This window comes from Excalfactoria chinensis, chromosome 1, assembly GCF_039878825.1.
Source record: "Excalfactoria chinensis isolate bCotChi1 chromosome 1, bCotChi1.hap2, whole genome shotgun sequence".
Classification (NCBI taxonomy): domain Eukaryota; kingdom Metazoa; phylum Chordata; class Aves; order Galliformes; family Phasianidae; genus Excalfactoria; species Excalfactoria chinensis.
In genome coordinates this window covers 100,023,700-100,049,555 of record NC_092825.1, presented here as the reverse complement: position 1 = coordinate 100,049,555, position 25,856 = coordinate 100,023,700, and the positions used below count along the sequence as shown (strand labels likewise).

Below are 25,856 nucleotides of genomic sequence, written 5' to 3'. Positions count from 1 at the left end.
TCAGCAAGACTAACATGTTTCAGAAACATTGTTTTCCCTTGTACAAAAACTTAGATAAGCTCTATAACATATGATTCTTCTGTAGTATATGAAATAATGACTTGGTCTTTGGAGACACAAACCGTATTAACAACTACTTTAATTATTTTATTTGGCTGTGTAGTGTCTAGTCATTGTGAGATTTAGAAGTAAAATTAGTACATTTTACTAGTATCTGCATCAGACTTAATTAATGTATTTCTGGGCTAAGAGTATCAAAAAGCCAGACTCCTAGAATTTAATTAAGGATACAAAGATGTGGCCTAATTTTCAACCTTGTTACAAACTCTGCTGCTCATTTTATAGCCAAGTACAATCCACAAGACTTCTGCAGCAAAATTTCACAATTCTCATTTCAAAAGACATCTCATGTTTCAAACTAAAGTACTTATTTCTTTGCCAAACAAGTGCACTTGGTAGCTTCAGGTTAAAGCTACAGTGGCACTCTAGAAGTCAGCTAATTCTAAGTACTATCAGTTTGCTCAAACTGAATTGGTGTAGCTACAAATATCCAATAATGATACATGGATCTATCTCTTTTGAAGCATTAATAATAATTTCTACTCCAGAAAAGTTTTGAGTGGAAATGAATCCTATGGAAATTTCAAACAGTTGAAATGGTAACTTGAAACAGAAGTAACTCAAGTACTTGAGATGCAGAGGATTAATAAGAAGAAATTTAAATCAATAGTTTTGGAGGGTTGAATATAGTTTCACTGGAAAGAGAAATGATCATTTATCATCAGAAGTTATTTATCCCCTTAGTCTGTCATTTGTACTATTAAGAAATGAACCAAATCTAAGGTGATATGACACCAACATTGAGTATTCACATAAAACTGCAACACAGAGGCAAATGCAGTACAATCCACTGTATATGCCAAGTGTTGAAAAGTTGACCTGTAACCAAAAATACATTAGAGTATCAAATAAACCTTATAGTCTCATCATTGTAAAGGTATGCTAGATAAAGCGTACTCTAAACTGTTCACTTTATGTTGTGCTGTCTCAGCATATTTATGTATTAGCTCTCAGTAGATCAAGTGTAGCTTGTTTCAAGAGAATGAATTTGAAATGTGTTGTAAAGATATATTCACACTGGAGATAATGCAACGGTTATTCATAAACAAAACATGAGAAATAAATCTCAATAATGATTATAAATGTTTATGATTTCATGTTGCTGTCAACTGTACTGTCTCTTAAGCATTTCACCAGAACTAGTAAGTTAGTTTGGCATATAGTTTGTACTCAAAGAGCAGTAGCTTACATATTTCCAGTCTTGGCTCTGTATTCTATTAACTTAAACATTTTGACTAAGTACTCTCTCTCCTAGTAGGTAAGTGCAAAACACTTCAAGATAGCATATACTTCTCTTTTCAGAGAATACACAAGATGTATCATATTATTCTGCTTCTAGCCCAGAATTTAGCTGTAGTATATAGTTAAGCACTAGTGCCTCTCCATCATTTGATAAAACAGATTCACTGAAAACAAATTCACAAGCCAGTGTCAATGAGAATGACACTGTTCCAACAGCTACCCATCAAATGTGCATCTCTCAGTATTTTGGAGCACAACAGAAGAGTAGATCATCATAGAAGAAAACTTTTACTTTTAAACATACAAGATAATTTAGGAAGATCCTTGATAAAAAGTGTTTTAAATTTACTTATTTAACAAAAATACATTTTCAATAAATACTTACATTCTATTTTTACACAGTTCCCTTTGGTCTATAAGTTAAATAAGTCTTTAATTTATTTGGAGCTCATATGGTTGAATTTTAATACATTATTTGAAAAGGTTTTACATTTTAACATGAGCACTATACAGCTGACTGATAATTATATAGATTGTATAATATTTTAGCACCAAATGAACACATAATGTTTATGCACAATATCAGCAAGTCATTCTACCCTCAGTTGTGGAAATTAATACCAAATTAATTAATTACATTAATTAATTATTTTTTTTAAAAAAGGAAAGGTCATCTTTCCAGTGGCAGCATCTTAAGGTCATCACAGGTTTTTGGTTGTTTAGGTTAAAAATATCAGACAATTATTCAGGTCTCTAGACTACTTCGTGGTATTTTTACTTAAGACATAGCTGTGCTCTGGCTTGATTAAAGAGCAGAACTTCCACTTCATGTAAACTGTAACCAAACTAAGAGTTTCAGGAACTCTTCTCGCTAGCTTTGTGTACAGACTCAAATATAAAACATTTTGAGAGCTCCTTCAACAAGAATAAATGGTCCTTAAAATAGTGCTGCATATACAGGGTCTTCTAAGCAGTTGCTCTGTCAATGGGAGTCAAGGAGAGGAGGTTCAGATTGGATGTCAGGGGGAAGTTCTTTACTATGAGAGTGACGAGGTGCTGGAACAAGCTGCCCAGAGAGGCTGTGGATGCTCCATCCCTGGAATTGCTCAAGACCAGGTTGGATGGGGACCTGGGCACCTGGTCTAATACCAGATCTGGAGGTTGGCAGCCCTGCCTGTGGCAGGGGGGTTGGAGCTTGATGATCCTTGGGGTCCTTTCCAGCCCAAACCATTCTATGATCACCAACCCATGTTGATCCCAGAAAATGGCATGTATTTGCATGCAGATATTTAAATCTAGTAATAAAGATATTCAGGTCTCCAAAAATGCCTTACACATTCAACAAAACTACAAAGGGGAGAAGATACAAATCTCTATGAATTAAGTTCCCACTTTTCAGTTTCATTAGCAAAACTGCCTCACTGCCACATTTTTGCTTCTTTAATTCATCTCCAAGCAAGCATAGGAAGCTGCAGCAAGGCAAAAAAAGTAACATTCACCATTGCAAAGTGGTCATCCTATTAGGCATTGTGTCTACACATAATGAAATGAAGAACACAATGTCCTCAGCAAAAGAAAGGCTGCTTTTGGGAAAACCTGTCCACATAATTAATTTTCAGCATTTAAAGTTATAATGTTAAATACTAAGGTTTGAACACAGAAATCAATTATCCCACTAAGCTGTGAAATAGCTTAAAATTACACAGTGTGCTAAGATAGGTGGCAGGCACACTGATAAATCAATGTCTTTGTTTAATGTCAGTTTTCATTTTTTAATTCTTATCTTGTTAGTTATTGAGTCCTTTCATATTTACACAATTAAATGCTTGGGTTTTTTTAGTGCCATCGAACTAAGATTATTCACACGTGCTCCCTTTCTACCCATTTATACGCTCTTTAGGTCACCTATAATCAAACCAAGCACTGATGCTACTTTTAGAATGAGTATCCTTTGGTCACATTTATCTTCAAATTGGTTCAAAATGTATCCATTAAAAAAACAAATCACCCAGAAAGCACAACGTGATAAATGTGCCCAAAGAGTATACACAGTGAAAATGCTGGTAAGCTAAACTGTTGTGTTTTCTTTTAAAGTAAACTGAGTATTTTGTTCAGTTCTGTGTATGTTATGTCTTTGCAGAAATTCTTCACTTTCTTCCACAGGTAGTGTTATTGTCTACAGCTTTTTATTTTACCTACAGCAAGTAATTTTAAGATATTTAAAAGCTTTTTGTTGCGTAAATTCAAACACGCCTTCCTTCTCAAAGAGCATTATATAGTCATAATTGATATATATATATAGTCATTATATAGTCATAATTAATATCAAATGCAATACAGAAATATTAATGTATTGATCATTGTGCTTTTCCTTTTAAATACCAGTAGCAAAATTTGATTTTGCCTTGCAGGAAATTGAGAATTTTTCTCATGAGCTTCCAAGGAAAGCCAACAGATAAAACAGCAAATAAAGTACTTATGCATTGGAATATTTTGCTAGGGAAAAAAAACCCAACTAACACTATTAAATGGTTCTAACTACAGACTGATTTATAACCTCTCTGAATAACTCTTCCTCTACTGACTTTTGCAACTTCTGTAATTTTCTTGTGCAGAAATAAACAAAATCACACAGTTTGAACAAAAGACTTATCAATAAAGTATGAAACCACAAACAACAGACAACTACATTCAGGAACAAGTATGCTCTTACAAATAGCAGAAAAGTAACTCTGTGTGTCAGTAGGAAAACAAGCAACTTCAATAAAGATCTGAATTTGAAGCACTGATTCCATGAGATTTGATGACCTGCTGAAGTCATGCAGTTCTTCCAATGCAAAGGGGCTAGAAGGTAATGACTTAATACTTGTAGTTACAGCTCTGGAATCAGACTTCAAATTAATTCCTAGGTATATTATGCAGATTAAGTTTATCCAAACTCTTACTTTGAATGCTAAGTAGTATTTTCTTCAAAAACAAAAATGATAGATTTCACAATGTTGCCAACACTGACATTCTGAATCAATCATTTTAGTTCAATATACCTCTCCATGATAAAGTAATAAATTTATTGACTGAACATTTAGAAGACAGAGATTAAAAGTTGCAGATTACCTTCAGCTGATTATTGAAAATATCAATTTCCTGAAGTTTAGATCTGGTTTCTTTTTCTACTTCATCTAGCTGGTCTCGAAGCTGTTGACGGGCTAGTTCCTTGGCTTCTAAGGCTCTTTTGATAGTAAGAAGAGAATCTCCTGTTTTTAAACATATTGTGAAAGAAATATTTTTTTACATGGAGAATTCAATGGCACGGAACACAGATTTTTCAAATGGTATCTTACAACACAGAAAATATTACAGAGTATGCTGCATAATGCAATGTCATGGCTTCTACAAACACATTTAGACTTACAAAAAATATACTTACTATGCAAACTGTTCTGTTGAACCTGCTTTAGTTGGTCATTGAGTAACTGCTTTTCTGGAATCAACTTTCCAAGCATCTGCTGAGATTCCTGAAAAGAAGACAAGGAAAGAGAATGCAAGACAATAAAAATGCAGAGTTGTAAGTGATGGATGATGACCATGGTCATAAGATCTTTCATTTTCACTTCTGCTGAAATCACTTTTTACTTTTCCATACAGTAAATCATGTATTATTGCTATTACAGAAGCACTGTCTGTGTGGTACCTCCACTCAAAAATGGTTCTCCGACAGTTTGTTCTGGCTTTTTTTGTTGTTGTTGTTGGTCTGTGTTTTTTTGAGTACAAAAAGAGTAAGAATATAAAATTTTAGCTTATTAGCTAAGGACTGATTTCTCACGGAATCTGTAAGTTGGATTGGAAGTAATTAAAACTGAGGACAAAAAAAGATAGGCATTTTTTCTTATATCTAAATATGTTTAAAAAACACTTCTCAACAGTTCTCTTTTTAATAAATAAGCATCAACTTCAATAATAAATAGGACAAATATTATCAGCTTATCCAAAGAAAAGAAAATAAAGGCTTTAACCTTATATTATAGACAAAAGCCATGCAACACAAACTCTGTTAGATGAGAATAGACATCTCTAAAGCTCTATATTTAGTACTCATGAAAGAGGATTAGGGCCTCTAAATTTCAACATACATTCATACAATTTTGTACCAAAATTACAGGAGACTGCAGATGGGAAATTCATCCACTTGTGGATTATATATAGCCCTCGCTCTTCTTGGAGGATGAAGTGCTACTTCACGCACTTTCAGAAGCCTTGACCTCCAAACTTCAAGTTATCAAAGCAAATTATAGAAGCATGATGTGAAACAGCTTATTGTACAGAACTGTACATACAAAATTGTCAGTGTCTTATCTCTCACACAAACTACATAGTTCATTTCAGCAGCTACTTGAATTGCAGGCACTTGAAGAACATCTGACAATTTCAATTTGTCACAAAGGGCTGTGAATGAAATAATACAATCACAGCAATAAATGTCACCTCACAACTCACAAAAAGTTTCTACTTTTCATCACAAGAACACAAGCTTGAACCCAGTGGCATGACTTCAGAGTTGTCCCACCTTACTCATGCCAGGCTTTAAGACCCAAGTATTTGGCTCAGATCTTATGATTATGCAACGATCACAGACAACTTTAATCTCTTTATGTTCCAGAAGACATACTTAGCAGTCAAGGTCTCTATAAATTTATAAGGTCTAAAAATTAAGATAAGCTATGCATTTCACTCTTAGGAGTTACACCTGTCTCTCAATATTTAGCTGTACTGTCTATAGCGTTTTTCAGCTCTTCAAGAACATAATGAAGGCCAGATAGTGCTATCATGGGCCTGTATTCTTTATTTAGAAACAAAAAAGAAACAGCAATATATAATGCAGCATTTTCCAACTCATCTGCCTGAGGAGGTCTGCCTTATTCCTAATAAATCACCACTGCCATGTTTTAAACTATATTCAAAACACTGTCCTCTGCATTTACGCTTCCCCCATTCCACCAGATTCCCTTTCCACTAAAATACCTGCAAACTCCATGTCACAGTTTGAGATAAAAAAATTTAAAATAAATATAAAATTAGACTCATACTCAGCCATATTGGACATGGAGTTTTCAAATAGTATTACCCAAGAGAGACTGCCTCTAATCAATCATTCGTACTGCGGGATTAACTTCAATAGAAAAAAAATGAAAGTAAACTGGCCCTCTAGACACAAAGATATCAGAATTCTATCATTCCAATCAAGGAATGACTTAATTAGGAAAAACAGCAGAACAAACCATAAGTTTATCCAAGATTTACAGAGAAATTACCATTCTACAAGTGCAAAAAGTAATATATAACAATATTTCAGAGCAGAATGCAAATATAGTGTGTTTGATTTTAATGAGCAGACTACTACTGAAATCCAGGCTCTAATCTGAATACCCAGAATAATTTGGAGTGTATTTAAGAAAAGAGAATGTCAGGGAACCACAAGGATGCAGCTCTGTTTCCTGCTATCACAGACAACTATGCAACAGTTATCTAGTCCAAGAATGTCTTCTGTATCCATTAGTTCTACCGAGGAAACAGATGGAAGAAATTAATGGCATCACTAACACTGTAGTTTCATGCAATGAGAAATTTCCATATAGCAGCAGAAGGGAAAAAAATAAAAAATAAAATAAAGAAGCAATCAAAAACAAGTTCCCTTATGTCTAATGAGGGAAAAAAATTCTCTTCTGACACTATGCTCTGAGCAAGAGGGTAAATGAGAAACTGAGATACCACTAATACACTGTAAGTCTCTGTCAAATACTCTGCTTCCAGTGCTTCAAAGAAAAGTCAAATTACTTGGGAACCAAACTGCTCATCAATGAGGCAAAAAAAAAACCTGCCAAAAACTAGTGGAAACCCTGCAGACAGTATACATGTGGTTCAAACACCCCTGGAAATATCACTCTACCAGATACCAGAGATTCACATAACTAGTACAGATTTTCATCATGCAGTATTAACTGTTAGACAATTTCTTCCAAAATTTTAATCAGACTCCATCTTGAAACTAATTAATAGGTTAAAGAATAATTACTTCTTTTAATTAACTCACTTTTCTTGCCAAGTGTCAGATGTATTAAGTTATAATTCTTCCAAGTAAAGATTTAATATTCTACAACAAGAATTCACAAAATTAACTTTTAATCTACTGGAGTCTTTATAAAAGTCACATACTGCTCTTCTTTTTCCTCTACAAATTAAATTTTAAAATGTGAAGTATATTTGTGAAATTCATATTTTTCAGGAAATATCTAGCTATCCTTTTAGGTTCTCCCCAGACAGAATTTGCCCTTTTCTACTAACTACTAGCACTTCTTTCTGGAATCATAATCAAGCAGAACTAACTGAAATACTAGTGGTTGAGAACAATGGACTCCTAAGAGAAGACAGCTCCACAAAGCCAGAGCTATTGCTATCAACCTAAAGCAAGCAAACAAACAAAAAACAACCCTCAAATTCAATCTGAAAAATCCAACAAAACAACCACTAAGTGAGTCATTTTCCTTACGGAAGCGCTGTCGCAGTCATTGTGAATGAAGCAATGTAAAAAGTGCATAGATAGAAACTGTCTAACAGCAACAAGAGAAAGCTAAGAATCACTACAAAGATAGTGGTGATTCTAAAACAAGTGGTAAATTTCAGAGTGGTGTCAAAATGCTATTAAAAAAAAAAAAGCAATCTGCTTTTTTATCATTGTGATCTGTTCGTAAGTAGAATAAACTAAATGTTAGGAAGGTGAAGAATTGTTCTGATGTCCTTCACTTTCCCTTTCATAGTGATGAAGCTAAAATTGATGCATAAAAGTAGTAGAGAAGGAAAGTATACATACAATCAGCCAAGAAAAAAACACTGTTGAAGATTCTACAGAGAACACTGACCTTTTATTAATCTAGTACTACTCAATATGTTATTTACCTACATCTACCTGGTGGTGGACTATCCTTCTCATTACTTGTTTCCTAACTGTTCATTTCATATATATATATATATATATTTCAGCTGTACCTTCTATTAATTATAGCCAGTTATGGAAGCTCATTCCAAGTTCTTGATAACCAAAGCTGTATATTCTCACAATTTCTTTAAAATGTCTATTACAACGGGACCCTATACCAACTATAGCACATTGGTCTTTTCTATTACATCAATGACAACTTTTTGCTATATTGTTTTCTCCTTGTTATATTATGACAAAAGCTAAGAGATGCTTCAACCTTCCTGAATACAGAGGCTAATTGATGTAAAATAACCAACAGGTTAACAGAAGCTACATATGAAAGTAGGAAGTCAAATTTATTCTAATTGAAATAGCATTCACCTATGTTCAGAAGACAACTGCTAGGTAACTGCTTACCTTCTAAGATGCGTTACTGTACCTCAGACCATTTCTGCACCAATTTTTTTTTAATGTAAGTGGCAGGGAGATTCAAGTGGTTGTTGCTTTCACATGGAAATTAGCTGTGCACATTAGATCTCGAGTCTTTTAACTTATTCAGGTAAGTGGGTGCTCTTTCATGAATTTTATCAAGCACAGGCAGCTTTTTGCTTCTCTGAGCCAGTACTGTTAGAAGTGATTTAATTTCCTACACTTTGTCAAATGCTGTTTGACTTCATTTTTGCTTGCCAGTACAGGAGCATTTCATTAAAGTTAGCTGTGTGATTTCAAGATAACTACGGCAGTTCTTAATGTCACAGGCTTCCTGTAGTAGCATTTCTTGTTTGTATCAAGTGGATGCAACTACCATAAGAACGTGATCCCTCAACAGCACACTTTATACCAAGCTGCTGCCAAAATAAAGACATCTTTTTGTTGGGAGGTGTAATGATGCACACAAAACCTAAATATAAATGAGTGGTGCTGTAAAAAGTAAGAAGAAATTCCAAAAAATACTCATGCTCAAAACAAAACAAGAAACCAGGAACTCCCATCTATCTTCATATCTGACAGAGAATTTTAGATAGAAAAGCAGGAAAGAAGAATGCAAGGATTTGACCAACAACTGACTGGTTTAACTGGCAGATGAAGTTTTGATATATTTTTAGTTTATTTTATAATAACAGAAGCATCATCAAATTACTTTAGTGAGGTCATTCCTTTCGGCAAAGAAACAGAAGTCACTACAATAAAAATACATCTTGACTCCTCTCATCCCCAAACCCATTTATTTACTACTCTACACAAAATGATTCCATGAGGACAAAGTAATCACAACTATACCTTCAAGTGTAGCAAGGATTCCCTAACTGTCTGAAAAACACAGAAACATTAAAAGTAACATTCTATAATAATTGCTCATATAGAAGAAACAATGCATCCTATTTTGTGCCAAGTTTTGTTTTGTTGATGTAGTAATGAGGGCAAGGTACAAGACTTAAGAACAAAATTACAAAATTAGAATAATTTCCTTACCTGTAGCTGCTGTTGCAAATGGGTGATTTCTGCAATTCTCAGTTCTCTAGATTTATTTGTACTTTCAATTTCTTGTCTTTGGGTAGACAGCCGACATCTGATATCCTGAAGCTTTCCTTCCAACTGATTTTTTTTATCATTCTTTAGACAAAAAGAAAAAGACCTCTTTGTTTTATCAGAATGCTTCTCATGGAAATCAGGATCTAAAAGGTACTTCTATTCCACACTTAATGTTGAAATTATAGAAAATAAATAAGACTATATTACAAACATTACCATGTTTGTGTGTTTATTATGCAGTGCAACCACTTACTAGAGCTTCCAGCTCAAATTCCAAAGTCTTCTTCTTTGCCTTCAGAACAACTATGTCCTCTTGTTCCCTGTTTCTTTGATTTAGCAGTTCTTGCCGACGATTACGTTCCCATTCAAGTTGCCTTTGCCTCTCAAGTTCCCGTTTTGCAGCCTTCAGCATTTAATCAAACCAGAAAGATACAAAAAAATCTATTTTGAGAAAATATTCTAATCACTGATATTCATATTCTAATGTGTGATCAAAACATTAATAAAAACATGCTGCTAAGTGGTGGAATAACTATGTACCTCTACTTAAGCACATAAATTGCTCAGTTGTTTAAACACTCACTTGAAACTATTGGTGCTTCACTTGTATAGCAGATATGTGAATTAACAGAATATCACTCAATACCTAGTTTCCTGATTTAATAAGTTGTTTCACATTAAGATTTCCAAAATTCTTCAAAATAGCATCAAATCTCTCCCTAACATAAGGCATTCTCCATCTTTGCAAAGAACAGTCAAATGCTACTGTACTGCATCACTGATTGGCAATGTGAGAACATAACAGCTTTTAAGTTAACTGGCATGTGTTTTCTTTAACAAATTATCTCATCACAGGAAAACCATGAATGTCACCAATGCCAAGAAATCTTCCATCATTAATTCAAACATCTCTTTACATTAAAGAGAAGGACTGGCATTATTTTTAAAGAAATCAGAAACTAGGAGCACGCTGTCACAGATCTAAAGATCTCATCCATTCATTTATTGTGAAAAATTAAGAAAGAGATTTTCAAACTCTTCCCTTCAAAAACCCCAAATTGTTTGCTTGCTTTTGCAAATGTTTGCTTACTAAAAATGAAGATAGTTGAATATTCAGTGTACATGTTCTATTCTGTTCTAAACAAACACAGTTGTCAGTAACATAGTCATCTTCCTTTTATCCAATTGATTACCTCTCTTCTTTCTATTTCTTTCCTCCTTTCCTCTTCCCTCTGCCGTTCCAATTCTCGTTGTTTTTCCAACTGTTTCTCTAGCTCCAGCTGTCTTTTCCGTTCTTGCTCTTGTCGTTCACGTTCCTTCCTTTCTTGTTCTGCCCGTTCCAGCTGTGCAAGACGCTCTTGTTCCTTGCGCTGCTGTTCCAGGAGAGCCTGCCTCCGTTTTTCAAGTTCTAGATTGCCACGTTCAAAGTTCTCACGTTTTTTATCTTCAAATGTAACTTTAATGTGTGGAAACATGGGGCAAAGGAGAATTAAACCTTGTTTTGTTGTCTTGAAAAATAATTCAACGTACGCTGAATCAAAGTGAAATCATCTTCCAACAGTACTTTAAACAGCTAGTTTATAGTTTTAAGATAGTGCAGTTCTACAGGTAATCCTAGGTTTTATCATTACCTCTTACGTTATAGTCCCCTTTAAGCCCACAACCTGAGGTAATAAGAGTGAATTTTAGTCCTCATTTTTCATAATTACTCATAATAGTAATAGAACAAGAACCAGCCCTTCTTTTACTACAAGAAAGGCAAAGAATTCAGACAAAGATGTTACTTAAAAGCTATTATGCAAATGATCAGAATGTATTTAAACTTGATATTCTCATAAGACAACTCATTACTGTCGGGAAAAGAAATAGCTTGCTTAATTAAGCTGCTAAGCAGAAATACTCATGAAGACTAGAACCCTGCTGATACACATCCTCATCACTGACTGTCCTAAAACAATGCCAGCACAGATTCCCTGACATTCTTCTGCAATACCAGGAATTAACCTTTCCCTATTACATTCTCTAGACTCCCCTTTCATGGTTCCTCCAAATTATACCCTCCACATCACCTTCTGTTTTTTTTCATACCCTCTTTGTCCCATTCCCATACTTTGTACTCTATATTTCTCTTCTCTCATGCTCAACATGTGCACTATTGGCATGCGAGCTGAATCAAGAGATCCAAAGTGTGAACGTGCCAAATGCTTGACATGTTGGTCCAACATCTGCCCAAACAGTTGAATTACTGTCTTTTCTTACGTTTGAGCCTCTTCCCTATTATCAGTCACCAATTTTCACAGAAGAAGAAATTCAATCACTTTAATGTTTTGACTCTGAGAAAATTTATTTATTTAAAATTAGCCACCAGATTGAAGGGATATTAAGATACAGACTGATAAGATACAGAATGTGATTATAAACACCATTGCTTCAAAAATGAAGGGAAAAAAAGGGAAAAAAAACTGTGTGAAAGAAGTCATTTAAAAGAAATGGGCAGAAGAGCAAAATGCTTGCCATCAGTACAGGCATTAAGAAACTATCTTAAAGGCTCAAAGAAAACATATACCAGCAGGATGAAACACCAGGATCTAAGAGGACTGCCCAACAAACTAGTATGGTTATCCAACAAACTCAAGATATAACAAAACAAAGTATCAAAATAGAAGAACAAAAAAAAATGAAATGACTAGCTATTGGCTTATGTTACAGTGCTGAAGGGATGGCTTCTAAAAGTTCATAAAAACTTTTAATAAAAACTCTTTCAAAAGTCTCAATAAAAAAGCAACCCCAACCAGTTAGATTTAGTAAGACCAATTAAGAAGCAAGAAGTCATTCACTATATAAGTGATCTTTGTAGCAGAAAATCTATATATCAAACATACTGAAAGGTTTATGCACTCTAGTTATTGAACTGGAAATAAATTGTTTTAGAACAAAAATAAACTCCAAAATATTAACAGGTTGCCAATCCCAGAGAATGGTAATCCGCAGTTCAAAGACTAAACAAGATTCAGGAACTACTAAAGGTGGCCTTGCTTGAACAGGGACTCAGATCAGATGATCTACAGAGGTCCCCTCCAACCTCAACCATTCAGTGACCGTGTGATACTAGTTGTACTCTGCAACCCATCCTTTAATCAATATGAGTGCTCTAAGACTATTTGATGACAAATGCAACACCAGGTTTCAAGAAAAGACAGTATAATGACCAGTCAGTTCAATCTCATGCAGGGCAAAGTAGCAGAGGCTAAATATACCATGCCTAAAAAAGATAACCACATGGAAAAATTGATGTGGGGAACAGCTGCCTCTCAAGTCTAATAGAGAGCTGTGTTAGGAACAAAACAGAAAAGCATTATCATGGCACTGTATAAATCTACCATGTTGCTACATCTTCAACTGTATGAGATTCTGGTCATCTTAGAACAGAAGAGAGCAAAAAGTAAAAAAAAAAAAAAAGAACAAGAGGGAATCATCAGCAGTGTAAAAAATTTTCTTGTCATTTAGCATCAATGAGGCCTTATGCTTCTTTATTTTTTAAACAGAGCTGCTAAAGCTTATATAAAGAAAGCATTTTCCTTTACAGACCAAAAAGCCTCTCTCTATATATGTCGAATTTTACTGCAAATAAGACAGAAAACTGAGGTAGTAAAGTTTTCATTGCAGTCCTAAAACAGGACTGCAAAGCGCTTCTCCTATTGAAAGTACCTAAGGTAAACAGCCTGAAAGCTGTTCCTATCTCCACTGTTAGGAACAAATGATTCAGGAATAAGATGGACCAAGCAATATTGTGCTGGTTATGCCTCTGACAAACTGACCTGAAAAGAAAATATTTCTTAAAATATTATTATAACTTCAGAGCTTATAATCTGATGGTCTCCCTGATAACAGCACACAACACATCTCTATTTATGCTTGCTCACCTGGTAATTTCTTTTCCAGTTGCTGCTGTTCTTCTTCTAATGCTGGTTCTTCTGGTAACCTTTGGTCTACGGATACTGAACTTACAGCAGATACGCCACTACCAGAGCGTACTCTTCTGTCAATAAAAGGATAATTCCAAGTTGCTTAAAAGAACCTACGCCCATCAAATTTATTGACAATTAAATGATAGAATCATAAATTAAATGCAATAATGTAATGGTTATTGATATTTAATTCTTATTGTCTGGAGTATTTTACTCTGCAGTTGTCATTAAGATAACAGTACCCTCCAGAGTACCAAGAGCACACACTGGTGATCTAAGCATCAAGTAGCTTACAGATGTGTTTAACTCTCACTAAGATCTTTTAATTATGACTAGTCTGAAGCTGGGGAAATAGTGAATTTAACTATAATGAAAGTTGCAAAGACAGAGAAGATTTACAATAGCCAAACTGAAAACAAGGCACCATACAGAAGAAACAAAAAATTATTATCTTCAAGACTATACTTTCAGAACATAAAGCTGTGACTGCATGTAAACATTTCCTTCCATCACTGTAACTTGTCTTCCCACCCATTTCTCCACCAAAAGGAAGTGAAATAGGGAAAGAGAAGTACTGACTCAGCATTACTATTCGCAAATAAAGCTTTAAAAAAAAAAAAAAAAAAAAAAAAAAAATTTGCTACAGTGAAAATTTAGGGCACATTTTAACTTCTAAAACATCCTAGCACCTACAGAAGTATAAGCTTGAACCAAAAACCTTTAAGTTCATGTAGCCAGGCTGAGTCAGCAAAACACTGACAAAACCTGTACTCTCACAAGGACGTTTTTATGACAGAGCTTTTTTCCAGTATTCAGCACTTCTAATAAAAACAAACAAAAAAAAAAGGTAGACAAGCATTTCCCAATGAGAAGGCATTTTCTGCCATCTATGCAGCACAAAACCAAGAAGGGCTATTTTCCAACATCTTGCTTTTCACACTCACCAGACAGCTTTCCCACATGAAACAAAACTTTGTGAGTGAGATTTCAGAATTATAACTAGTTACCTAAATGAAGGTGGAATATATTCTGGAGGCAGTACAGGTGGCAATGGCTGACCAGACATAGCTACATCAATTAAGTGCATAGCCAGAATAAACTCTTCAGCTGTAAGTTTTCCATCTTGATCAATATCTGAAAGATTCCTTTTTAAAGGAAAGATACAATGTAAGTAAATTATTAAAGCTAAAAAATCACTCTTAAAAGTATGTTTGAAATATTCAGTTCCAAATTAATTCATTTTTTCCATTATTTTTTCACACTACTTTGTTTTTTTTAACAAAAATGAAAAGCAAAATCCAAATGCATCACAATTTCCCACATTTCTCTTGTATATCTTCCTTGAAACTAAAAATACAGTCATGGCTTCCACTTTGTTTGTCTGAATGCTGCCAGTACTATAAGCTATGTAGGTAATGTTAATCAATGGGGCATTCTTGCGAATATCCACTGGGCAATATCATTAAAAAAATGAATGGTTCAGATGTTTGGTAGAAGTTTTTAGTCTGCTTCACATCTTCCACGAAGACTCACACCTCACATTCCTGAGAGCATATCTGCATTAAAATCAAAGCCATTAACATTCTAACCTTGAAAAGCACAAAAACGTTTTGTCATTATGCACACGCAAGACAAAATGGATGGCCTAAATCCAGTGCTCCAACAGATTCTTGAAATCTCCAATACCACTTTCACATGAAGGAGATTTTGGACAAAACTTAACAGTCTAAACATCAGCTTTTTTTTTTCTCCATTATGCCTGTGACTCAAGCCAGGGCAGGAAAATCCCCCATGATGCTGTGAAAAATCTACGATGAGCAATTGATGTATGTTTTTAATGTCCTAAGGTACAGGACTTTTCAAATCTAGAAGGTTGTAGCCTCGTTTGATCTATGCTTGTGGTATTCAAGCTGGGGCACAGGAACAATAGGACAGAATGAAAACTTAGCATGTAAAGACATAATTTCAATGCCTTAAACGTTTGAGTCTACATCCTTGTCCTCCCAAAACTGAAACAGCAGCTTCAGAACAGCTGCCACTCTGCACATCAGTACTTTACCTTGTGTGTCTCTGAGACAGCAAATCAACTTCCAAAACAAACTGAAGCTAACCCCAACACAGACTGAAAACTCTTGCCCCAGGGAACAGCAACAGTGGTTACAGTGACAGAATAAATTCAGGAAAGACAGCAATAGGCAGGCCAGAAAAAGCTGTAAAGTCCATTCCATATCTCAATAGACCAGGCAAGTTTGAATGTCAAAAATTACCGTAATGTTATGTTTAAAACCCCTGGAGCATCATTCCCCTGCCCATGCAACCAACTCAAGCACTGGCAACAAGCACAGAACTTTCTGGCTAACCAAGCTGATTCAGTTGCCGTTTTTTCCTAATAGTAGCTTTGTTAGGAAACAGAGAAGAAGAGGGTGCTTTTTAAAGATGTAATGTAAATACCAGCACTTAGAAAAGAAAGCTATAGTACTGTGACGTTATATTGCAGTGACAACAGAGCTGACATCCTCACACAACAGAAGTCAGATGGACTATTTTGTTGACAGTGTTTTTTGAGGAAAGACAAATTAAAGGGATTAACTAAAAACAACTTGTAGAGGCAAACTGTAAATTAAATGTACAGAATCAGTATGAAGGTTATTTGATAACCATAAATCAAGTACTACTAAGTAATAAAACAGAAACATTACACATCACATAGAACAGACTTCCAAAGTATGAAGGCAGAAAGAGACTAGATTTAGTTCATTTATCTTTACCATATTGTAGCCAGCTGAGCCTGGGGTAAACTTGACTGCATAAGAATAGTTCTTGCTTGTGGACCTAATAAATTAAAACAAGGGTTAACAAACAAATAAGCAGTTTTCCCCTTTTCTCGTATTAACAAGAAGTTACTGCACAAGCAAAAGTTAGATGTTAGATTTGAATAGGTAACACCAAAGCAGTGTTACCAGCATGAGCAGGCTTATGCATACTACCATTTCCAGGTCCCTCAAGAAGAAGTATTTAAAAACACAGAACACATCCTTCCTTCACAACACTCAGTCAGATAAAAAAAAAAAAGCCACTATCACCAACAACAAAAAAACCCAAACATCTCTTCACCACAAAAGATGTTCACAGAACTAGTAAAACTAAGTCAGAGCATTGTTCAATTTTACTTCTGAAACTGGACAGGCACCCCTACCAGCAGATACGTCAAACACTGCAAATGGCTGCAGAAGTTTTCACAAAGCCCACTACATCTTTATTTCCCAGTGCCAACTTATTTGTACAAAAAAATCAGGAAAGAAAGCAAGAAAAGGATCCCAACTATAATGAGCGCTTGCTCCAAAAGACGACTGAGCAGCTAGGAAATTTTACCTGAAAAATACTGATGGTGATAACATAGACATTAAAGTTTCTTGACTATCTGAACAGCATTTAGCATGCTGTTACGCTTGGCATTTTACAGTTGTAAAAGGAGACAACAATAACTGTTTCAATACCTGTTAAGTGTCCACTCATTGTTTTATCGTGGCTATTGAACAACTGTCTGTACTTCAGTCTTGATGACTGAGGTACTGCCCACTCTGCCACAGGAGGCACACTAGAAATAGAAAAGGGATAGGAAAGAGGGAAAAAATACTAGGTTACATTTAATTGCATGAAGTGACAGGTACAAGAGGATGAAGTGCTGCAGAGAGATCAAGTTTTGTGCCTGTACTGCTTGCTGCTTGTTTGCACAAACATCCCCTTCTATTCCTGAAACCACAAAAATATGACTTGATTGAAAACATTTGTCTTGAGTTGCTGTCTTAGATGCTTTTTAGAAAAGTTAAATGACAGAGCTAAGATTTTTACTTCTTTCTTTACCTGAAGAGAAATTAAGTAACCTAAATAGTTTCAGTTTTTATAGCTAAAAATTTTTACTGAAATATATGCTAGGAAATGCTTTACCACAATCAGCGGAAGTAATATCTTGTTTTACCCCATTTTTAACTACTTGTCTTAGCCAAATAATACATAAGCTGATTGAGGAAAAAAAATGTAAAATCTACTGAAAACATTAAAGAGTGTGAAAAAAATACACTTAAAAGCAATCCAGTTTTTTCTTCATGGAACTCAACAGACAAATGCAAAACTTCTAATTCAGATACATAGAAGGCTGAATGTTGTTATTTGTAGCTATAATTTCCCATGCTTGAATGCTGACAAGTCTTCACACTGCAAACCAGTTTGTGTAGTTTTTCTGTCTTCAGGCACCTTAATTTTTTTTTCCTTTTTTGTTAAATTTAAAAAAAAAAAAAAAAAAAAAAAAAAACACACAAAAAAAACCAGATTATATAAGCGTGTCTGAAAGCATACCAAATTACAATGAAAAAACCAAATCCACTGAATCCCTTTTCCCTGGTCTGCTGAGTAGATAGCATGGTAAAACCATTCAAAATTGAGTTGAGGATTACATGAGCAAGCTACTAATTGACCTCATATCCTATTTTCACATGGCAAGAGCCTCAAATGCTAATACCTCTATTTCTACTCCTCCAGAAGTTTTAATATTCTGGTTTTAATATTTTGTTTCCTGAGAGCAAAATAAGAAGAAGGTGCTTTCTTAAGTAATGAAAATTAAAACTGAAGCTTCACATATATATATATATATATATATATATATTTATCCATATATATATATATATATATATATATTTATCCATGTGAATTGCTCTCTCACCAGCTTTGCTAAATGGAGCGTTTCTACACACACTGTCTACTTTTGTTTTATGTATACATGTAACTCAATCTGTGATGTAATGTTTCCATATTGTTAAAAAGCAAAACTTTCCTTCATGGATACATTGTAGTTATGGAAGTAGAAATGCTTTAGGACAAAACAGTGGTCTTATGTATGCCAAATACCATGTATGCCAAGAGTCTACTGATAATGGCTCAGCAGGCTAATATAAGCACCATAAACAGAATCTTGAAATTCAAATTCACCTTTCTTCAAATCAAAACTAAATCACAGCTAGAAAAAAAAACACCACTTCAATTTCTAGTAACAACTTAAGGGATTTAGCTTTTCCAGTAGTGAATATTTTGGTAAAATTACCATCTTATTTCCTCTAAAGAAATTCCACATTATCAGATACATCTCTCCAGATGACAGTAAAATATATTTTATCTAACCATACTTTCTTCTAGGTCTTGAAATACACTTCCAAGTTTTTTAGGTGATTTTTAGCAAGCAACTTTTGAGTAGATATAACAAATACTTTTGTGAGGCTCATTTAAAATATGAGAGATATTAAACATATTTATTTTAAAAAGGAATCCCACACTTGTTAATTTTAAAGAATCTTACATTTCTATGCTAAAATGAGGAGTGCCTTTGCAGTAGTGACCAATGCAAAGTATGTTTACAGAATCAAATGCTTTTCTACAAACCAAGTTTTCAAGAGCTTGCAAATAGTATCAACACATACCGTAACAGCTTATTACATTTCAGTGATTCAGTACTCATGTAGCATTCTTTGAAAAACCACAGCATGCTACAAAATCCTGAAGTAGTATCTCAGGAGGAATTGATTTCTACAAGTTGTTTTTTTTTACAGAGAATAGTTTTGTTAAAGAGAAATAGTTCTTCTAACTATGAGGAAAAACGCACACATCTACTCACTCTACACCAACTTACCTAGCCACGTCAAACGATTGTGCCTTTTGCAGTTTTGTGTTCAGCTGCGATCCTGGACCAGATCTACTAAAGGAAGAACTCTTTGGCAATGTGGCTGTAAAATAAGGCATTGCATATATATTTTTAGTAAAAGCTTTTTAAAGAGTGTAATTTCAGTGACACTCCTTTAGTTCCTAATGTCCAAAAAAGCATTACGGTTCTTTTGATAGTGTGACTTCAAAAATATTAAGAGAAATAAACAGTGTCTAACAGAATAGTGAAAACACGTAAGTGCTTTTCTCACATTGTCTCACATTTCTATTTTTATGTATATACTCCCGATACCAAATTATATTACAATTAATGATAGAACTTACATGTATTCCACTACTTTAAAGTAATACCAATAAACAGCAGTACTTCAATAGTTATAAATAAGGAACAGAGGTCCAATTTCTAGTCAACAGTTTACAGGCAATGTTGATTTATCACACCACTGCTCAACGTGACTGACCGTTACAGTACTTCATGTTCCATATGCCTCGTTTTAACTTTCATACATGTCTGCTAAACAATTACATTGGGCTAAATCAAATCAATTTGGCTAACCCAAATCATTCCTTAAAGTAAGTTAGAATGGCTAATTTCACGTATGTTTTTCTCTGGATTTAAAGAAAACGGCAAAATGATTTGTTAAAAGCAAGATCGTACACAGAGGTTCAGTACGTGGCATACCAGGATGAGCAAAAGCAGGCAGAGGCTGTATAACAGCAGGAGCTCCATTAGCCAGGGGAGGCACTGCTGCTGCAGGAACAGAAGATACTAATGGCGGAGACATTCCTACTACTGGAATAGATGCCATTGGCACTGGGGCAACAGTTGTAAGAGATGGCATGCTGGCAATGCCCCCAATACCTATGGGGGAGAAAAGGAGACATTTTTTTTCTAATTTGGAGACTCCCAGCATGATATAAAAATTTAACAGCAACCTGCACTCCGGGAAGTAAACACAGGATTAAACAGATAATTGAAATGGAAACTTTCACACACTCTTACAATCCGCTGCACCATTAGCACGGCAGGGGAACATAAAACAATGTAGAGGAAACAAAATACCGTCTTACAATGTAAGCATTTAAGATCACACTGGATGCAACACTGACCAAAAAAATTCAATTAGCATTTGCTGAAGAAAACAACTGTTTGCCTTGAACTAAATGAAGAGCAGTACTGTCAGGTTCCAGTGAATAATGAACCCAAAGTCTACGTTTAGCCCCAGCTGAAAAGAACAAGCTCTGGGATAACTGCTTGCAGACTATTGTGAAGATGAAACAGTGCAAAGCTAATCAGATAAAGCATAGCAATGAGGTATTTTAGGTGTAAGCACAGTTGTGTGGATAACAAGGAGGTTAAGGAGGTCCAGTCATGCCAACGGGAAGAATGAGGATGCGTTCAAGCAGCTCACATTATAGTAAAGAACAAATAAGAAAACCATGGATTTTGCTGAATTTCCCGGGGAGCTGATGTTATTATACCTTTTCTTACTTAGAGTAGTATTTGTTCTGTTCAATTTCACTTATTTCTTAGTAATAGAAACTGTAAAATTATGGAAGTGACAACTTATCAAACAACAGGGCTTTTCTTAATGCTAGTAATTCTCAGGCACCCATCAACGACAGTCACAGCAGTGACTGAATCAGAACGATAAAGAACCTCTTATTATGGCAAAATATCAAGGTATCAAACACGAGGTTCAGTTTCATTTAGATATTTTAAACACAGAACTGTGAATCACTTGTACTGGAAAAGACCTTCAAGGCCATCAAGTCTAAGCCTCAGCTCAACCTACCAAGTCCCATCTCTAAACCACATCCCTTAGTGCCACGTCCACAGTCTCTAAAAATATATCCAGAGTTGGGGACTCCACTTCCTGGGCAGCCTGTTACAGTCTTTGACCATTCTCTTCAGGAAGAAATTCTTCCGGACATCCAATCTAAGCCTCCTCTGGCAAAACTTAAGATCATTTTCTCATGTGCTACCACCTGTCACCTGAGAATAAAAGACTAACATCTCCTCACTGCCACCTCCTTTCAGGTAGTTCCATTTGGAACACACAGGGAGCAGTGAAAGACCTGAAGCAAACAGGACCTCAGCTTATTTTATACAGCTTAATTGGGTGTTCGAAGTTCATTGACATTTCTCTTTTAGCATGTGCATGCAAGTGAAAGCGTTTGTTTCTGAGTCCAAGCTCTGTTGTTTCAGAAACTGCAAAATGAAAATCAAATTAAAGTTTGGTTTCTGCAATACAAGCTAACCAGAAGGACAACAAAGAGCTTACCAAACCCTGGCGCATTAGGTAGAGCAATAGGTGGCTGCTTCATGACAGGAGGCAGCGCAGATGGGAGTTGATAGCCTTGTAGTTTTAATTTGATAAGTTTCATAGCTATTGAAAACTCCAGCTGATCCATCCTTCCATCATTGTTCATGTCAGCTAAAGCCCTATAAAATACACAATTTTCACAGTTAAATTCTAAAATTATGATCTTCAGGACTGACCTAGAAGCGTGCACACAAAGAACCATATATTCAAGACAAATTAAAAACCACTCAAAAATAATCATGCCAAGGTAAAAGCAGTCATCAAACAAGACATTTTTTAAACCAAGAGCTTCTTGATTTTTTTCATGGAGTGATTACTAAATAGTTTTAAAGTCACTTTTCAACTCCTGAGGAATTACAAAAAAGCAAATAGAAAGAAAGGGTTAATGCAGTTGTACAAAAACTTTTCAAAATCACACAAATAAAACTAAATGCCACTACAAACAGAACCACAGAGAATCGTATGACTGAGTCTGCAAATTAGTACATCAGCTAAACTTACAACAAAACCTTCTTTAAATTTGTGCATTTTACTAAATACCATTATGTGTACAAACAGTTTTCCAGGAAAAAAGTAGTACACGATAAAACACAGAGACTACGCCTTGTGCAGGCTTTCATTTAGAGCAGTCAACTTAAACTGTCTTGTGTTTTTATTCCATGGTTAAGAAAATAGTGCTCAGCATGGAATGGGGATAAAAGGAGAGGGAGAAGAAGGAAGAATGTTAGCTCCTGCAGTTGCAAATCAAAAAACAAAAAACAAAAAAAAAACACAACAAAACAAAACAAACAAAAAAACCAGTAAATGCATATTAATGGTGTAATCAGATGTAAGCTTAGATTTTCAAACTGTGCTTATTTTTTGCACTCAACTGAAGAATGAAGTACACATTTCAGTACTTCAATAATATACATTTTTAAGTTCACTCATACATTTACAAATCATGGACACGCAAAGGACCTGGGCAGCTTAGTTAAACAAAGGTTTTTATTTCTAGATGAAATCTGGAAATGAAAACATAAGTTTTCATACACGTATGTCAAAAGTTATCAAAACAGTACTGCAATACACTGTCAGTTATTTATAACTGATACTTCAACAACTAGGCAGTCTGGTAAACATGGTGGCATAGCATTCAAAGAAATGAAAACCCCCTCAGTCCATGTCAAAAAGAAAAGAAACCGAGGATCTCAGTAGATCAACCACATATCCCCTGGTTTAGACTGCCAGTAGCATTCTGTGAAAACTAGAAAAACTAATACTTTCAAGACTTTTTCTTCAGTGTAGCAACTTTCTGACTATAGTGAAGTAAAATAAAGTAACACTACCAAGAATCTGTCAGCAGTATTTAAAGAAGAAAGTCCTGAAAGTGAACCGAGTATGTTGGGGCTTACGGTCAGAAAGAAAAGTGTGCATTACACCACTCCCTCTAAGACACTGAATTAATACATACATTCCATTCAAGAACAAGTTTTGGCTGTGTGAATATCTAAATGTTGCCTTCTGAAGCTCTGTGTCACAGTGAAGTTTAATTTACATATCAAAGCTGTCTGCTTTTCAGTAACTTTAAACTTTGCTTTAATTCTACTTAGACTTTGAAAGCCCAAATTTGTAGTCAAAATTGGTTCTGGGATCCACACAGCATAATGCAATTTGGATTCAAGTTTCACAGCTCAGTATGTAATTCAGTTTACTAATATTCATTTCAAAGTAGTCTGTTGCAGTAGTCAGACTTCATACCTAATAGTCCAGCCAGCAAAAGGAAAAGAGAAAACCAGCATAGCAAAACTGAACCAAGAGAGGTATGAGTATTCATTTGGAATGAGTATCTCTTCCTTGCAGAGCATCACTGCTCTGGAGTCTCAGCCTCTGACCACTCTTCCATAAAGAGCACACAAAATATAGGTACCATCTGAAGCACCGGGCTGGCTAAAATAAAACAGAAATGTGATACTTTGTAACTTGCAGAAATGAGTGAAAGTACCCTAGCGTAGGCAAAGGAAGCCTCTCTCCTAGAAGGGGCAAGGTTAGACTGTAGTAACAGTTAGTAATAAATGTGTCCAAAATAATTACTTGGGTATATAAGGGTATTTTAATTTGCTTCCTCACATGCATTTTTCTTTTCAGACTCAAAACAGTTCATATACATTTGTCACCACCTATAAACAGTGATGTCAGATTTCTGAAACTCTCACTTGAGAGAAAATTATACTGCAAGTCTTACAAGCCTGAAATATTCACAGGTGAAGACAAAAAAAAAAGTTATGTTGAGTGTGAGAATGTCAGAATCTTCATTGCTAAAACTATTTTTTGAGATGCACTCTTCTGTGGGTTTTGTATTAGATATTAGACCAACATACAGTAAACAAACAGGGTAAGATGGCATCATTAGAAAATAAAGAGTGTTAAAAACAATGGGAGCTAAGAGAAGATAATTAGTTTCATTTAATTGATGCTTACAAGCAAAAGAAAACACAACAATATCAGCAGGGAAAATGTGCGGTTTTTTAATGAAAGTTTAATTCAGTCATTGCTTAGTCATTTTTCTGTTGGATGCCTAGTGGAAAAGGGAGAACAAAAAACAGGTGTATATAGCTAGTAGACCTGTAGATGTTCATACAGAGTCAGAGAAAAGAGTCTGGAAGAAACCTATTCTAGCAGATTTTTTGACTGCACTCCAATTAGCCAGTAGTCCTCCCAAAGGAAACATCTTCCTCAACACATGGAGAAGTCAGCCAGCTCCATTGGGACCAACTTGCACTGACAACTCAAACTAATAGTTTCAGTGTTCCTTACATCTCTGCATTTAAGCAAAGATGTATTTATAGTAGTCCTGTTTATTCAACTCAAGGACCTTCTACAAACATGCAACTACTTTGATTTATAAAATTGAAGGCCTTTCATCACAGAAGCAAAGGCATGGCAAAACACATGGCCATGAAAATGCTTAAGAGTTTTAAGTTCAACTGTAGGCAAGCTTGATTCTACAGACACTACCTATTGTAAGAACACGTGAGCCTTTGCATTCAACATGAGAATATATTAACTGACCAGTATTAAGAAACTTTAACATACACCAGCCTTATTGCTGGTTCAGCTCACTTATTCTGCATCAATGACTTTGTTAGTTAATTCAGGAGTATGAATTTCAGTGAAAAAGGTAAAGTACATGCTGAAATATTTATACCTGTTTTTACAGCTCATTAACAAAATCAAGCTTTTTCTGGGAAAATCTTTAGTGAATATACAGGACAAATTTCCATTTCTAACGACTAAGCCTAGTTGTGATACTGTTAGATTACAGTGCTACTTTTGTATAAACATCACCTTCAAGGCAGCAAGTGGCTGACAGCAAACACTACCTAATTACACTGTTCTGCTTATAATGAAATTTGGAAGAACATAATGTCCTTAAATTTATTTCAATTAATGTCTGGAAGGAAACCTGTGGAGAGCAGTAAATGGATTAAACATTGACTAAATATTGATTATATTTCATAGAACATGCCTGTGTTTACAAAGGGGTTTTTTCTAATGATAAAAATTATAGTGAGCTTCATCACAATGCTTGATTTCAGGTGATCAGATTTTTCCCCTACAAATCTCTTCCTGCTTCTCTCCTCTGTTGTGGAGAATGCAGAAGCAACTTGACTATTTCTGCATCTATGAAAGGCAGAAACTAAGCAAGCATTTTTTTTTCTTTCAAATGCATATATTATTAGGCTACAATATGTATCTATCTCCATGAAAATAAGTTGCGAGCTTGTGAAGGAAGCCTATGTCTGGAAAAAGTAGTGTCAACCATTGGCTTTAGTTTGTCCCAAATAAAACAAGTACCTCCAAATGGATGAAAGCAGCTGGCATTGATTACTTGCGTTCCCATTTAATTCAAGAGAGACAGGCTACACAGAAAATGCTTTTAGAGGCCACCACTCAGGAGAGCTTTAGAAGAAAGTCTGATTATAACCTACTTAAAAACAG

At 35.0% G+C, this 25,856-nt stretch overlaps 1 protein-coding gene across 8 annotated transcripts in view; it reads right to left on the bottom strand.

Moving 5' to 3' along the window:
* Window positions 1–25,856, bottom strand: part of ITSN1 (intersectin 1) — a 118,536-nt gene that overhangs the window by 56,432 nt on the left and 36,248 nt on the right. For 6 of the 8 annotated variants that reach the window (XM_072328622.1, XM_072328631.1, XM_072328640.1 and 3 more), the window contains exons 5-16: window positions 21,834–21,994; window positions 20,231–20,410; window positions 19,517–19,610; window positions 17,334–17,434; window positions 16,605–16,668; window positions 14,844–14,981; window positions 13,792–13,907; window positions 11,062–11,324; window positions 10,122–10,271; window positions 9,809–9,949; window positions 4,790–4,877; window positions 4,477–4,616 (exon numbers count right to left, since the gene is read on the bottom strand). In XM_072328622.1, the coding sequence (XP_072184723.1) occupies window positions 4,477–4,616; window positions 4,790–4,877; window positions 9,809–9,949; window positions 10,122–10,271; window positions 11,062–11,324; window positions 13,792–13,907; window positions 14,844–14,981; window positions 16,605–16,668; window positions 17,334–17,434; window positions 19,517–19,610; window positions 20,231–20,410; window positions 21,834–21,994 (1,636 nt within the window). The remainder of the gene's footprint in view (window positions 1–4,476; window positions 4,617–4,789; window positions 4,878–9,808; window positions 9,950–10,121; window positions 10,272–11,061; window positions 11,325–13,791; window positions 13,908–14,843; window positions 14,982–16,604; window positions 16,669–17,333; window positions 17,435–19,516; window positions 19,611–20,230; window positions 20,411–21,833; window positions 21,995–25,856) is intronic. The other 2 variants (XM_072328675.1, XM_072328684.1) reach the window with 1 other exon arrangement.